This window comes from Malaclemys terrapin, chromosome 3 (assembly GCF_027887155.1).
Source record: "Malaclemys terrapin pileata isolate rMalTer1 chromosome 3, rMalTer1.hap1, whole genome shotgun sequence".
In the NCBI taxonomy this organism is placed as follows: Eukaryota; Metazoa; Chordata; order Testudines; family Emydidae; genus Malaclemys; species Malaclemys terrapin.
Window position 1 is genome coordinate 203,290,826 of NC_071507.1, and position 13,355 is coordinate 203,304,180.

The window sequence follows — 13,355 nt, forward strand, 5'->3', positions numbered from 1 at the left end:
CTCCATCAGCCAGCCCTGGCTCATCTCTCAGGGGCCTCTTCTCCTCCACCACCGGCAAACACCCCCCGCCGGCTTCCTCCATTGCAGGTGCCTCTCCTCCTCCTTCAGCTCTGCCTCGGTCCTAGCCAAACAGCAGCTTCCTGCAGGTCCGGGCGATTCCTACACTCCCAATCCCAGCCGATCACTCGCTGCTTTTGATTCCCTCTCACACCTTCCTTTGTCTTGACTCCCTCCTGCTTCTCCACTTACTGCCCCGTCTCCCTTCTCAAGGTCCCCTCTCAACACCTGGGCCCCCCACTCCTCCGTCACGCCCCTCCTCAATATACCCGGCTCAGCCCATGACACCCCACGGGCAGGTGGCACTAGCTGGCACTGGCTCGGAATAGTTATCGTTCTGAGAAAGAACTGCACTGATTATAGAAACTCTCGCTGATTGTATCCCACTCTTTCAGCCCTTTGGATGTCACTTATCTTCCTCTGGGACAGGGGCCGTGTCCATTCAATGTTCAGCGCAATGGGGGGGTCTGAGCCCAACATGGGCCGCTGTGTGACACACATAATAAATACTAATAAATAATAGTAATAGCCCCTGCTACAAGCCACGCCCGTGACCTGACCTTTCGGCCAGCCGCGCTTTGTATCAGTGCTGTTACCTGCTCATTTGCTGCCGTGTGGCCGATAACCGCTGAGCACTCTGCAAACATCGGCATCCCGCTCCGGGCCGTGGATTGCTGCCCACCCTTAGCTACCCGATGGCAGGGCCTTTCGTCCCTGTATGGCAGGGATCTCAAACTCAAATCACCGCGAGGGCCACATGCGGACTAGTACATTGGCCCGAGGGCCACACCACTGACACCTTTTCATATAAAGGTACAAAAGCCCCGCCTCCACACTACCCCTTCGATGAGGCCCCGCCTCTTCCCCTCCCCCATTCCAACCTCTTCCCCAAAATCCCCACCCCAACTTCACCCCCTCCCTGCCCCTATTCCAACCTCTTCCCCAGATCCCCGCCTCTTCTCTGCCTCCTCCCCTGAGCGCGCGGTTCCCTGCTCCTCCGCTGTTTGGCGGCGGGAAGCGCCTGGAGGTAGGCAGAGGAGCGGGGACGCGGCGTGCTGGGTGGGAGGGGAGCTTGGCGGCCACAGGAAATAACTCAGGGCGGGGGCGTGGGGAGCTTGGCGGGGTGCATGCGGCCTGCGTGTTTCAGACCCCTGCTGTATGGGAAATAGCTGGCAACTAGCCACATGCCAGCAGCCCTGCCTGTGAGGTACAGAGAACACACCTTCCTCACTGCAGCTGGTCTTTCTTGGCCCAGGAGTCTTTCTTCCCATAGTTTCCTCTGTGTGAGGCTCCACTTCGCCTGCAGTGTCGGGTCCTTTTCTGAGAGCTCCTTCATGCATCACGCATGCATCCGGGGAGAGCAGGGTCAGGGTGCAAACAGCAGCAACCAGTGGGTTTGGCGTGGCAGGTAGGACAGCAGTTGTGCACTGGAGTGTAATGTGGTTATAAAAACTGGAGATGGAAAAGACCTAGGAGTTCGCCCAGTCCATCTCCCCCAGACAGGGTGGGGGCGCAATGGAGCCGTTTCAGTGCCACAGAACATACTTTGTGAGGGTTCTGTGGACAGAGGCTCACACAGAGATACATATCCACAGGTTTCGTAGCTTCAGCAGTGCGCGAAGTGTGCTAGCCAGAGCACTCAGACACCTCAGAACCCAGAAGTCTCACGTGCTAAGGCTTCACTTGGAATAGTGCCGTATTCAAGATGGAGAAGATCTGTTTGGTCACCTGTAGCCCCTCCCCTTGGCCCCCTTTGGTAGCTGGAATCCAGCTACTCCCTTGCAGAACGTGCACCTTAGCTGGGATCCAGCCATCCCCTTGCAGAACAAAGGAATTCATGCACCTTAGCTGGGATCCAGCCATCCTCTTGCAGAACAATGCAATGCATGCGTCTTAGTGGAAATCCAGCCTCACCCTTTCAAAAGGTGGCTCGATTGTGAGCAATATCAGAATGTTCCGTATTTAAACTCTTGTGATTGGTCAGCTGAGTCACATGGTAGTTTTTCTGTCCCTCAGTTGGATAAGGGCACAAATTCTCTTGTGTGCAAAAGAATTTGAAATTTGGTTTGAATGACTCGTCCTGAGGGTGACGTCAGCGGGGACATCGCCCAACAGTGAATACAAACTGGATGGTGGGGCATCATTTTTCAGTAGCGTTGGCCCAATTCTGCTTTGATTCCTGCTTCTGCACTGGCCCCCAAATAATCCAGTCTTGGCAGGAATCCCCGTCTGTCACTGAGCCCTCTCTCTGCTGTGCGTCGGGGAAATGGCGATCGTCAACCACTTAGAATCATAGAAGATTAGGGTTGGAAAAGACCTCAGGAGGTCATCTAGTCCAACTCCCTGCTCAAAGCAGGACCAATCCCCAACTAAATTATCCCAGCCAGGGCTTTGTCAAGCCGGGCCTTAAAAACCTCTAAGGAAGGAGATTCCACCACCTCCCTAGGTAACCCATTCCAGTGCTTCACCACCCTCCTAGTGAAATAGTTTTTCCTAATATCCAACCTAGACCTCCCCCACTGCAACTTAAGACCATTGCTGCTTGTTCTGTCATCTGCCACCACTGAGAACAGCCAAGCTCCATCCTCTTTGGAACCCCCCTTCAGGTAGTTGAAGGCTGCTGTCAAATCCCCCCTCACTCTTCTCTTCTGCAGACTAAATAACCCCAGTTCCCTCAGCCTCTCCTCGTAAGTCCTTATTCTGCTCCAGGGAGTTCTCCCCTTAGGCTGATTGATCCTTCTTCTCCTGCCTCATTATCGAGGTGATTTACATTTCAGGCTGAGACGTTTGGCTTTAATTCAAACTAGGACAAGCGAGAGCTGGTCACTGGTCGTCAGCCTGGGTTGTTTCCCTTGATGCTGGTGAAACGTCATGGGTTGGCTGTCCCAGCGACTGAGCATATGCAGTTGTAGGGCAAGCGTTCCACGCTTCCGTGTGCTTCAGCTTCGCCCTGAATGGACTGCTATAGGGTCTCTTGGTCTCCAGGGCCTCTCTGGGATTGTCAGTGTCTTCTTCCACCCCTCTTTGACAGGGTCACTGGCCTAGTGGCTGGGGGAAAGCAGTAGAGGTGATATGTCTTGAATTTAGTAAGGCTTTTTACACAGTCATTCATGACATTCTCATAAGCAAACTAGGGAAATGTGATCTAGGTGAAATTACTATGATGTGGGTGCACAACTGGTTGAAAGACTGTACTCAAAGAGTGATGATCAATGATCAATGATCAATGGTTCACTGTCTAACTGGAAGGGCGTATCTTGTGAGGACTGACAGGGGTCTGTCCTGGGTCTGGTACTATTTAATATTTTCATGAATGATTTGGATAATGCAGTGGAGAGTAGGTTTATAAAATTGGCAGATGACACCTCGCCAGGAGAGGTTGCCTACACTTTGGCGGACAGGATTAGAATTCGAAACGACCTTGACACATTGAAGAATTGATCTGAAGTCACCAAGGTGAAATTCAATAAAGACAGGTGCAAAGTGCTATACTCACAAAGAAAACATCAAATGCACAACTCCAGACTGAGCAATAACTGGCTAGGAGGTAATATTGCTGCAAAGGGCTGGGGGGCTATGGTGGGTCACAAATTGCATATGAGCCAACAATGTGATGCAGTTGTGAACAAGGCTGATATCATTCTGGGGGGTATTAACAGGAGTGTCGCATGTAAGACATGGGAGGTAATTGTCCCGCTCTGGGCAGGCCTCAGCTGGAGCACTGTGTCCAGTCCTGGGTGTGACACTTTAGGACAGAAGTGGACAAATTGGAGAGAGTCCAGAGAAGAGCAGTAGAAATGATCCAAGGTTTAGAAAACCTGACCTGTGAGGAAAGGTTAAAAAAAAGGACATGTTTTGCCTTGAGAAAAGAGGACTGAGCAGGAGACCTGGTAACAATCTTCAACTGTGTAAAGGGCTGTTACAGAGAGGGGGGTGAACAATTGTTCTCCGTGTCCACTGAAGGCAGGACAAGAAGTAATGGACTTAATCTGCACCAAGGGAGGTTTAGCTTAGACAGCAGGAAAAAACTTGCTAACTCTCAGGGGAGTGAAGCTCTGGAACAGGCTTCCAAGGGAGGTTGTGGAATCTCCATCATGGGAGGTTTTTAAGAACCTGGGGGAGGGATAGCTCAGTGGTTTGAGCATTGGCCTGCTAAATCCAGGGTTATGAGTTCAGTCCTTGAGGGGGCCACCTAGGGATCTTGGGCAAAAATCAGTACTTGGTCCTGCTAGTGAAGGCAGGGGGCTGGACTCAATGACTTTTCAGGGTCCCTTCCAGTTCTATTGTATAGTATATCTCCATATATTAAAAGAACAGGCTGGACAAACTCCTAGTCTGGGTTTACTTGGTCCTGTCTCCACGCAGGGGGCTGCATTAGATAACCTCTCAAAGTCCCTTGCAGCCCTGCCTTTCTGTGATTCCACAAAAACACTTTCCCCTGGTGTCGTGGGAAAACATTTCCTCTTGGGCAGCTGCTGGGCGAGTTAGCGGCTGCCCTCCTCCCCAGAGGTGGCTGCATTTCAGTGGTCTAGTTGGTGAATCATTTTGAGATGAAAGAGATTGTTCATCTGTGTGTGCTTCCTGGCTCTGCCATGCCCCATCATAAGAAATCAAGTCAGCTGTGACTCACAATCGACTTTGGCATTGCAGGGGTTTGTTATAAAGGGAACTGCAAAAATTTTGTTCAGGGGAAAAGTCTCACTGAGGACCAGATGGTAAAGCCCATGAACTGGCAAACAGCTGCTGACACAGATAATGCCCGTCAAGGACACGAGAGTATTTGTGTGTGACACTGCTCACCCATGCCAGTAAAGGGCTCACAACCTAGCCCATAGTGATGGGTGCATGATGTACAGATCTGCAGACTTAGAAAATTGTACCTGTACGGTGCACACTGGTTTATTATTGTAGGGCTGCTGACGAAGGCTAAATCCTTCGCTGCTTTGTCATGCTAGGGTTGCTTACGAGGGCCGGACTGTGATCCATCCGTAGGGTTGATTGCCAGAGCATAGCTGTCCGCACTGCCTTGTTATTGTAGGGTTGCTTGTGAGCGCTAGGCCATGCCCATTGGCTTGTTTATTGTAGGGTTGCTGAGGAAGGCTGGGAAATGCACCATTTTGTCCTTCCGCATAAAACCCCAAATCCAAAGCCGCAGGCTTGGGCTGGACTGACTAAAAAGAAGAGGGGAGAAAATCAAGGTTGGGAACTTGGGAGGATCACAGTGGGTCAGACTTTCAGCCGTAGTTTCCCAGCGCAGGAAGGATCCGGCCTTGGGCAGGTGGAGAGGGTGGGGGGAGCTGGGTGTGTAGGTCCAAGGTGGAAAGTGATGAGCAGATCAGAAAGCCCAGGGTGGGGGAGATCTGATCCTGTATGAACAAGAGTGCTGCAGGGCAGCCATCAGGTTACACCAGCCTGGCAGCCCCCGGGATGGGCGAGATCACAACTGCGCCTATATCTCTGCCCACCGCTGTAATGCCGTGTGCTGGAGGGTGCAGGCCCAGCTGGCTTGCTCCGCTCCCGTTCGGGACCCTGGCACTCCCAGCCCCATGCTGTGTGTCGGGGCAGGTCGCAGCCCAGGCCCTGGGACCTTTACACCGTACGGGTGAAGCGAGCAGGGCCGGGGAGCCGCAGCGTTTCTGGGCTACGGACGGCAGCAGCGTCTCAGGGGAGCGGCGCCCTGCCGGCTGAGCGAGCCCACGTCACGCCTGCCTGCCCCGACAGGCCCGTGTGGAGCACACGCCTGCTTCCAGGGCTGGCTTGCCCATGCCGCCGTCCCAGGTTCCCGGCGCGGGGCGGAATTGCGGAGCCTCTCACCGGTGGGCTGGAGCGCAGGCCCGGGGGCGGGGGTTCGAATTCCCACCGGTAAACATGGCACGGGAGCAGGATTCCTGCTGGGGGTGGGGAGTTCCGGGGCTCTCTTGTATGCCGGCTTCCCCTCCCCACCCATGCAGGATGCCCTCTCCCTTCCCTGCCCCTTCACCATCCCACGTGCTTTTTCCCTGCCTCTGCCCCACTGGCCCCAGGCCAGGTTCCCCACCCACCCCCATGCTGAGCTCTCCCCCCAAGTCAATTCATAGGCTGTGGGGGGCCTGGCCCCTGGGGTGATTGCTGAGAGCCCAGCTGTCTTTTGCTGTCCTGTCCCCTGCCCTGTGCTGAGCCGGAGCCATGCAGCCTGGGCCAGGGTTGTTCCTTCTTCATTCATCCACCTGTGTCTTTGTCCCTACAGGAGAGGGATGCTGAGGTCTTAGCAGCGCCGTGCCCCTCAGGATGTCGGGAATCCCGGAGACCCTGAACCGGCTGCGGGGGAGCTCGCTCCGGAGCCTGGGTGGGACCCTAGACCCCACCATGGTGTCAGTGCCCATCGACATGGAGAAGGAGGAAGTGAGGATCCTCAAAGTGTGTTTTCACAGCAACAGCTTCAACATGGGGAAGAACTTCAAGCTGGTGAAATGCTCCGTCTTGACGGAGATCCGGGTAAGTGGGGCGGGATGCAGTATTGTGATGGAGATCCAGATCAGTGGGGCAGGATGCAGTGTTGCAATGGAGATCTGGGTCAGCGGGGCGGGATGCAGTGTCGTGACGGCGATCCGGGTCAGCGGGGTGGGATGCAGTGTCGTGACGGAGATCCGGGTCAGCGGGGCGGGATGCAATGTCGTGACAGAGATCCGGGTCAGTGGGGCGGGATGCAGTGTTGCGATGGCGATCTGGGTCAGCGGGGTGGGATGCAGTATCGTGATGGAGATCTGGGTCAGTGGGGCGGGATGCAGTGTTGCCATGGAGATCTGGGTCAGCGGGGCGGGATGCAGTGTCATGATGGAGATCCGGGTCAGCGGGGTGGGATGCAGTGTCGTGACGGAGATCCGGGTCAGCGGGGCGGGATGCAGTGTTGCGATGGCGATCCGGGTCAGCGGGGCAGGATGCAGTGTCGTGATGGCGATCCGGGTCAGCGGGGTGGGATGCAGTGTCGTGACGGAGATCCGGGTCAGCGGGGCAGGATGCAGTGTCGTGATGGCGATCCGGGTCAGCGGGGCGGGATGCAGTGTTGCCATGGAGATCTGGGTCAGCGGGGCGGAATGCAGTGTTGCCATGGAGATCTGGGTCAGTGGGGCGGGATGCAATGTTGCCATGGAGATCTGGGTCAGCGGGGCGGGATGCAGTGTCGTGACAGAGATCCGGGTCAGCGGGGCGGGATGCAGTGTCGTGACAGAGATCCGGGTCAGCGGGGTGGGATGCAGTGTCATGACGGAGATCCGGGTCAGCGGGGCGGGATGCAGTGTTGCGATGGCGATCCGGGTCAGCGGGGTGGGATGCAGTGTCGTGATGGCGATCCGGGTCAGCGGGGCGGGATGCAGTGTCGTGACGGAGATCCGGGTCAGCGGGGTGGGATGCAGTGTTGCCATGGAGATCTGGGTCAGCGGGGCGGAATGCAGTGTTGCCATGGAGATCTGGGTCAGCGGGGCGGGATGCAGTGTCGTGACGGCGATACGGGTCAGCGGGGCAGAAGCTGCCTCATCTGGATTTCCTCAAGCACGGACCTGGTACACGCTGCTGTGCCCTGTTAAGGGCATTGCACTGTTGCTACCTGATGTAACAGACGGTGGCTGCATATATACAGGCAACCTGGATTGAACCTGGGACCTTCAGTCCCAAAGCCAGAGGCTTCGGCCACTTGGGCTAAAGAAGCAGCTCGCTGCAGCCTGAGCCGCAGGCTGGTCTAGTTCTTGAGGCCAGCCGCTAGCGGGCACGGAGCGGTGTATCGCACGGAGGCTGGGTGTGCAATAGGGCGGGATGTCCCCAATGGTCTCTTCACTTGATTGGCGTCTGAGTCGGCTCCCTGGCTGATGGCCCCGGTGAGACTACAGCTACGGCCTGGCCCGCTGGGAAAACGTGGTGTGGGCAGCCAGGAGCTGCGCCTGGTTCCTCGCTTGTGGTTCAGTGGGTTGTTCTGTGCGAGACTCTGGAGTGAGTCACTGAGATTCTGCTGGGCTTTCGGTTCCCTTTTTACGGCTGGTCTGGAGTGTGGCCCCCAAGGGCAGGGAGAGAGCTGTCACGCCAGGGCCAGGCATGTCGCCATTCTAGGGAACGCTGGGGCTTGGGCACCTCTTGTGATGTCCTTGTCCTTCATGTTGCTCTGGAGGGATTAACGCTTGGTGTCCTTTGCTTCTGCTGGCTCTAAGGCCAGGGGTGCAGCCAAGGTGCTAGGCTGTGGGAGGAGTGTGGCATTAACTCTTTCCCTGCTAAAGCATGCTGGGAGGCAGCATTGGGAAGCATTGTGCCCTCTGTACCTGGCAGGACTGAAGTGGCTGAGGCAGAAATGCCAAGCGATCGTAGGCTTGTCAACTGTACCATGCTCTGCACTGAGCTGTGGTGGACCCCCTGGCTGCTGTACAGAGACAGGTAATTGTGACGGAGCCGAGATCAAACCCAGGCTGCAAGTCCGAGGTCTTAGGGACGTACAGTAGAACCTCAGCGTTACGAACACCTCAGGAATTACGAATCTCAGCATTATGAATTGACCGGTCAACCACACACCCCATCTGGAACCAGAAGTACGCAATGAGGCAGCAACACAGACCCCCAAAAAGCAAATCCAGGACAGTACTCTGTTAAACCTAAACTACTAACGAAAAAAGGGAAAGTTTAAAAAAAAAAGAAGGAAGGAAACTGTTTCTTTGCTTGTTTCCTTTAAATTAAGATGGTTAAAAGCAGCATTTTTCTTCTGCATAAAAGTTTCAAAGCTGTACTAAGTCAATGTTCAGTTGTAAACTTTTGAAAGAACCAGTTTTGTTCAGAGCTACGAACATTTTGGATTTACGAACACCCTCCCTTCCCGAGGTGTCTCTAACGCTGAGGTTCTATGTAGTTCACGGGACTGTACTGTCTTTGGGGGTTTTTTGGCTCTGCTGCTGCCAGATTGCGTACTTCCGGTTCCAGAAGGGAGTGGGGGTGGCTGACCGGTCAGTTGTAACTTGGGTGTTGGTCACTCTGAGGTGCTACTGTACTTGGGTGGCTGGCCCGTCCCTCTGCCGCCACGGAGCATTGCTAGTTTTAGCATGCTCGCTCCCTCAAAGTCAGTGCGTGTCCGTCTACCCGAGCCAGCAATCACATCTCCCAGCTGCAGGGCAGATGGACCCTTAGAGGCTGGTGAGCCCTGTGGCTGAGGAATCCCGTCTGACTCCTCAGCCACAGGGCTCACCGGCCTCTGAGGGTCCATCTACCGCCGGACCTCTAAGGACCATGGACTTCTAAGGACCCATCTACCTCTGCCGTGCTGGTACCGCAGTGCAGAAGGTGGAGCTATGGGGAGGCAGGGCTGGCGAGTCAGGGATCATGGGCTGATTTTCAGAAGAGCTGAGCACTCTCCTGTCCCTTTGAAGTCCATGGGAGCTTCAGGGGCTCAGCACCTCTGCGAATCAGGTGAATAGCCCCATAGAAGTCAGTGGAAGCTGCAGGTGCTCAGACCCGCTGCTGATTGGGCCGTTAGCGCTTCCTGCTTAGTTTGACTCCACGGGGGCTTTGCCCCGGAGCCACTTTGCAGACCCCCAGAGCCAGAGCTGACCCCGCATCTCATCCCTCACGGTGTTGGGACATGCCAGGAATTCCATGAGCTGGGGCCTCTTAGGCAATTCAGTCTGGAGGCAACCCGGGGTGTGCAGCTGTGCTTAATATCAGCCCTAGAGGCCTCTCCCAGTTGGTGAAGCAACACAGACCCTTAGATCTCCAGGTCAGCAGTTCAAATCCTGCCGTGGGTCAGTAGTGAGTGGCAGTCGCTGTTGTGATGTCCCCACCCCCTGACTGGCCTCTCCTCGGCAGCCTGGGTGAAGCCTGGCTAAGTCAGGGAGATGGAGCTCAGCTCTCCAGATGAGGCAGGTGGGTGGAACCGGTTGTTCTGTACCTATCCTGTTCTGTACGGCAGAAAGGGATCTAGGGGTTATAGTGGACCACAAGCTAAATATGAGTCAACAGTGTGATGCTGTTGCAAAAAAAGCAAACATGATTCTGGGATGCATTGAAAGGTGTGTTGTGAGCAAGACACGATAAGTCATTCTTCTGCTCTACTCTGCTCTGGTTAGGCCTCAGCTGGAGTATTGTGTCCAGTTCTGGGCACCGCATTTCAAGAAAGATGTGGAGAAATTGGAGAGGGTTCAGAGAAGAGCAACAAGAATGATTAAAGGTCTTGAGAACATGACCTATGAAGGAAGGCTGAAAGAATTGGGTTTGTTTAGTTTGGAAAAGAGAAGACTGAGAGGGGACATGATAGCAGTTTTCAGGTATCTAAAAGGGTGTCATAAGGAGGAGGGAGAAAACTGGTTCACCTTAGCCTCTAAGGATAGAACAAGAAGCAATGGGCTTAAACTGCAGCAAGGGAGGTCTAGGTTGGACATTAGGAAAAAGTTCCTATCTGTCAGGGTGGTTAAATACTGGAATAAATTGCCTAGGGAGGTTGTGGAATCTCCATCTCTGGAGATATTTAAGAGTAGGTTAGATAAATGTCTATCAGGGATGGTCTAGACAGTATTTGGTCCTGCCATGAGGGCAGGGGACTGGACTAGATGACCTCTCGAGGTCCCTTCCAGGCCTAGAATCTATGAATCTATGAATCCTGCCATCAGTTCCCTAGGGCTGTGAGCCTGTCAGTCAGAAATCCACTTCACGCTCCCACCAGCCCACTTCCAGACCGAGAGGGACGGTTGATGCATTTGCAGATCTTTGGGCTCATTGCGAGTGGTGGCCCAGGCGTGATGGTTATTATTTATCTCTGCCCGGTGTCCTGGCCACTTCCCAAACACTGAGGTTTTGTCTACACTGCCAATTGAATGACAAAACTTTTGTCGCTCACAGGTGCTTAAAAAAGTTTTGCCGCAGCAAGTGGCCGTGTAAACGGCTCGTGGTCGGGAGGAGCGTTCTCCTCCCCGCTCGTAGGGGGTGGAAGGGTTTTGTCGACAAACAGCGTTTACACAGCCCGACTCTAGTGACACGGCTGTGTGGCCAAAAGCTGTGTAGTGTAGACAAATTTGCTGTGCAGACCGACAAGTAGGGTGACCAAATGTCCCGATTTTATAGGGACAGTCCCGATTTTGGGGGCTTTTTCTTATATAGGCTCCCATTACCCCCCACCCCCTGTCCCGATTTTTCACATTTGCTGTCTGGTCACCCTGCCGACAAACTGCAGTGTGGCAGCAAGGCAGGGGCTGGCTTTCAGAAGGACGTACACGTGGGCAGGACGGGGGCCTGGCAGATGAACGCAGGGAGTCGTGCGGAGCACAGGGGCTGTGTGGAAGAAGGCAGGGGGGTGACTGTGTCCCGGGGCGGGCGAGATTGGGGGCACTGGCAGAGTCGGGGGGATGGGCAGCAGCGTGAAACTTGGCTCGAGAGTGGCTGGTCAGGGAAGAGAAACGTTCCCGCATCTCGTGCGGAGACGAGGCCACGTAGCCCAGAGGGAGCTAGAGTAACATTTGCGGCAATCAGCTGTTTGGCCAGTGGTGGAAGCAGATGAGGCTTGGCCTAATACGAACAGAGTGGGTGAGAGCATCCGAGACCCCTTGGCCTTTTGAGGGTCCTCGGGGTGATCCCCGGCCCCTCCCTTGGCAGTCGGTCGTGGGTGGGTTTCCCCTGGTGCCGGCACAGAGTGACTGTCTCCGAGCTCTGTCTGCTGTGCACCCCTCAGCACGGCACCTCGGCATCGTTCGCTCTCCCCAGGCCTCACAACCGCCAGTCCGAAGGAGCAGACCCGGCGTGGGGACCCGGGGACCCAGGAGATGAGCCTGGAAGGCTCTGCCTGCCCTCTGGGAGAGGCTCGTCCCACATATGAGGGGAGCGGGGGGCCACATCAGTCTGGGTGTTCCCCACTGATCACGGCTGCAATGCCAGGGTATAATAGGGTGGTCTGGCCCCTTTAAGAGTCGGAGAGGGTGGGGCAGAGCTCCCCTCTCTCCCAGCCAGCAGGGATGAGCCCTGGGACCAAGGATGGCTCCTAATGTGTCTCTGCTCCCAAGAGGAGTGAGATCAGCAGGGAAGGAAGCTGCCTCTGACCTCCCCCAGCCCAGTGAGGGGAAGACAAGCCAGTGTGAGGCTGCAGCCCCAGACTGCAGGAAGGAGGGTGGTGGGACGCCTGCCCTGATGAGATGAAGGGCTGGGACTGTGGGGCTAGACTGTCTGCAGTTGGTCAGGTAGTGAATAAATAAGACCCCGTGAAAGGGGAATCTTATTGCAAGGATGCTGGTCCTAATGTCAATTATTGCAAAGCACTGGGGAGGGAAACTGAGGCAGAGCTGCTGTAGAGCCATCCCTGGCCACGGGGGGGGTGCCCTGGAGGCAGCAGCCTGGCCACACAGAGTCTGGAGAGAGCTGACTCCCAACCTGTTTAGGTGTTTGTAGAGGAGGGCTGGGCCATTGACTTGATCTTAGAACTGGCGTGGTTGGCGGTGACGATCAGGACGCACTGGAGAAACATCCCCTGCTTAGCAGAGCGGCTGCAATGTGCTATGCTTCCAGGGGGCACCATCTGGGTCAGCCCCTGGGCAGCACCTCGCAACAATCACATCTAGAGGTGACCAGCCCACGGCTCGGTCCTCATCCCACAGGAAAGGGCAGAGACTCTGAGACGTGGGAGGAAAAGGACATTCTGCAGGGCTGTCGGTGGCTAGACAAAGAGGTTATGTGACTTGCCCACGAGAGATTAACACAGCTGACTGTGGACCCGGGAGTCCTGGTGCACGATCCTGTGTCTTAGTGACAAGGCAACAAGCTGTGGTTACACCTTAGGTGTCCTGATCTTCAGCCTGTCGCTCTAACCCCCAGTCCTGCTGCCTTCCTGCTCTTGGGATAGGCCCCAGAAGACCTGATTCCCAGACCACTGCTCGGGTCAGCAGCCTGCGCACTGAGCTGTGGGCTCTGACGTCCTGCACCGGGAGAGGATACAGGAGGCGTTTAAGAAAGGGCCGCTGGCGCAGTGAAAAATGTTGCCAGCTTCATCCTCCCACAAGCAGACCCGGGAGGAGAAATGTAGCAAGCCAGAAAGCAGCAGGATGTGTTGAATCGAGGGAACAGAGTGTCGTTGGAAGGGGCTGGCGCGTAGCACAGGACGTACTTGGGAACAGAAACGCAGCGGCTGCTGCGCTTTCCCTGGAAAACGGAGGATCTGCCGCCTCAGTGAGCCCGGGGGGACTGGGGCAGAGGCACCTTCAAATGAAAACACCGGGGGGACGGAGAGAAACAGGAAAATCTCCGCAGATGTCCCAGCTGCTGCGGGACAGGGAGTCTGAGCTGTCACACTGTTGACTGCTCTGTCAGTGGCT

The 13,355-nt window shown here is 55.4% G+C and overlaps 1 protein-coding gene across 3 annotated transcripts in view; it reads left to right on the top strand.

Annotated features, from left to right (window-relative positions):
• PTK2B (protein tyrosine kinase 2 beta) overlaps positions 1–13,355 on the top strand; it is a 109,335-nt gene that overhangs the window by 51,007 nt on the left and 44,973 nt on the right. For 2 of the 3 annotated variants that reach the window (XM_054022726.1, XM_054022725.1), the window contains exon 2: positions 6,284–6,531. In XM_054022726.1, the coding sequence (XP_053878701.1) occupies positions 6,325–6,531 (207 nt within the window). In that variant the 5' untranslated portion in view covers positions 6,284–6,324. Of the gene's footprint in view, positions 1–6,283; positions 6,532–7,420; positions 7,429–13,355 lie in introns of those variants that run through there. The other variant, XM_054022727.1, reaches the window with a different exon arrangement.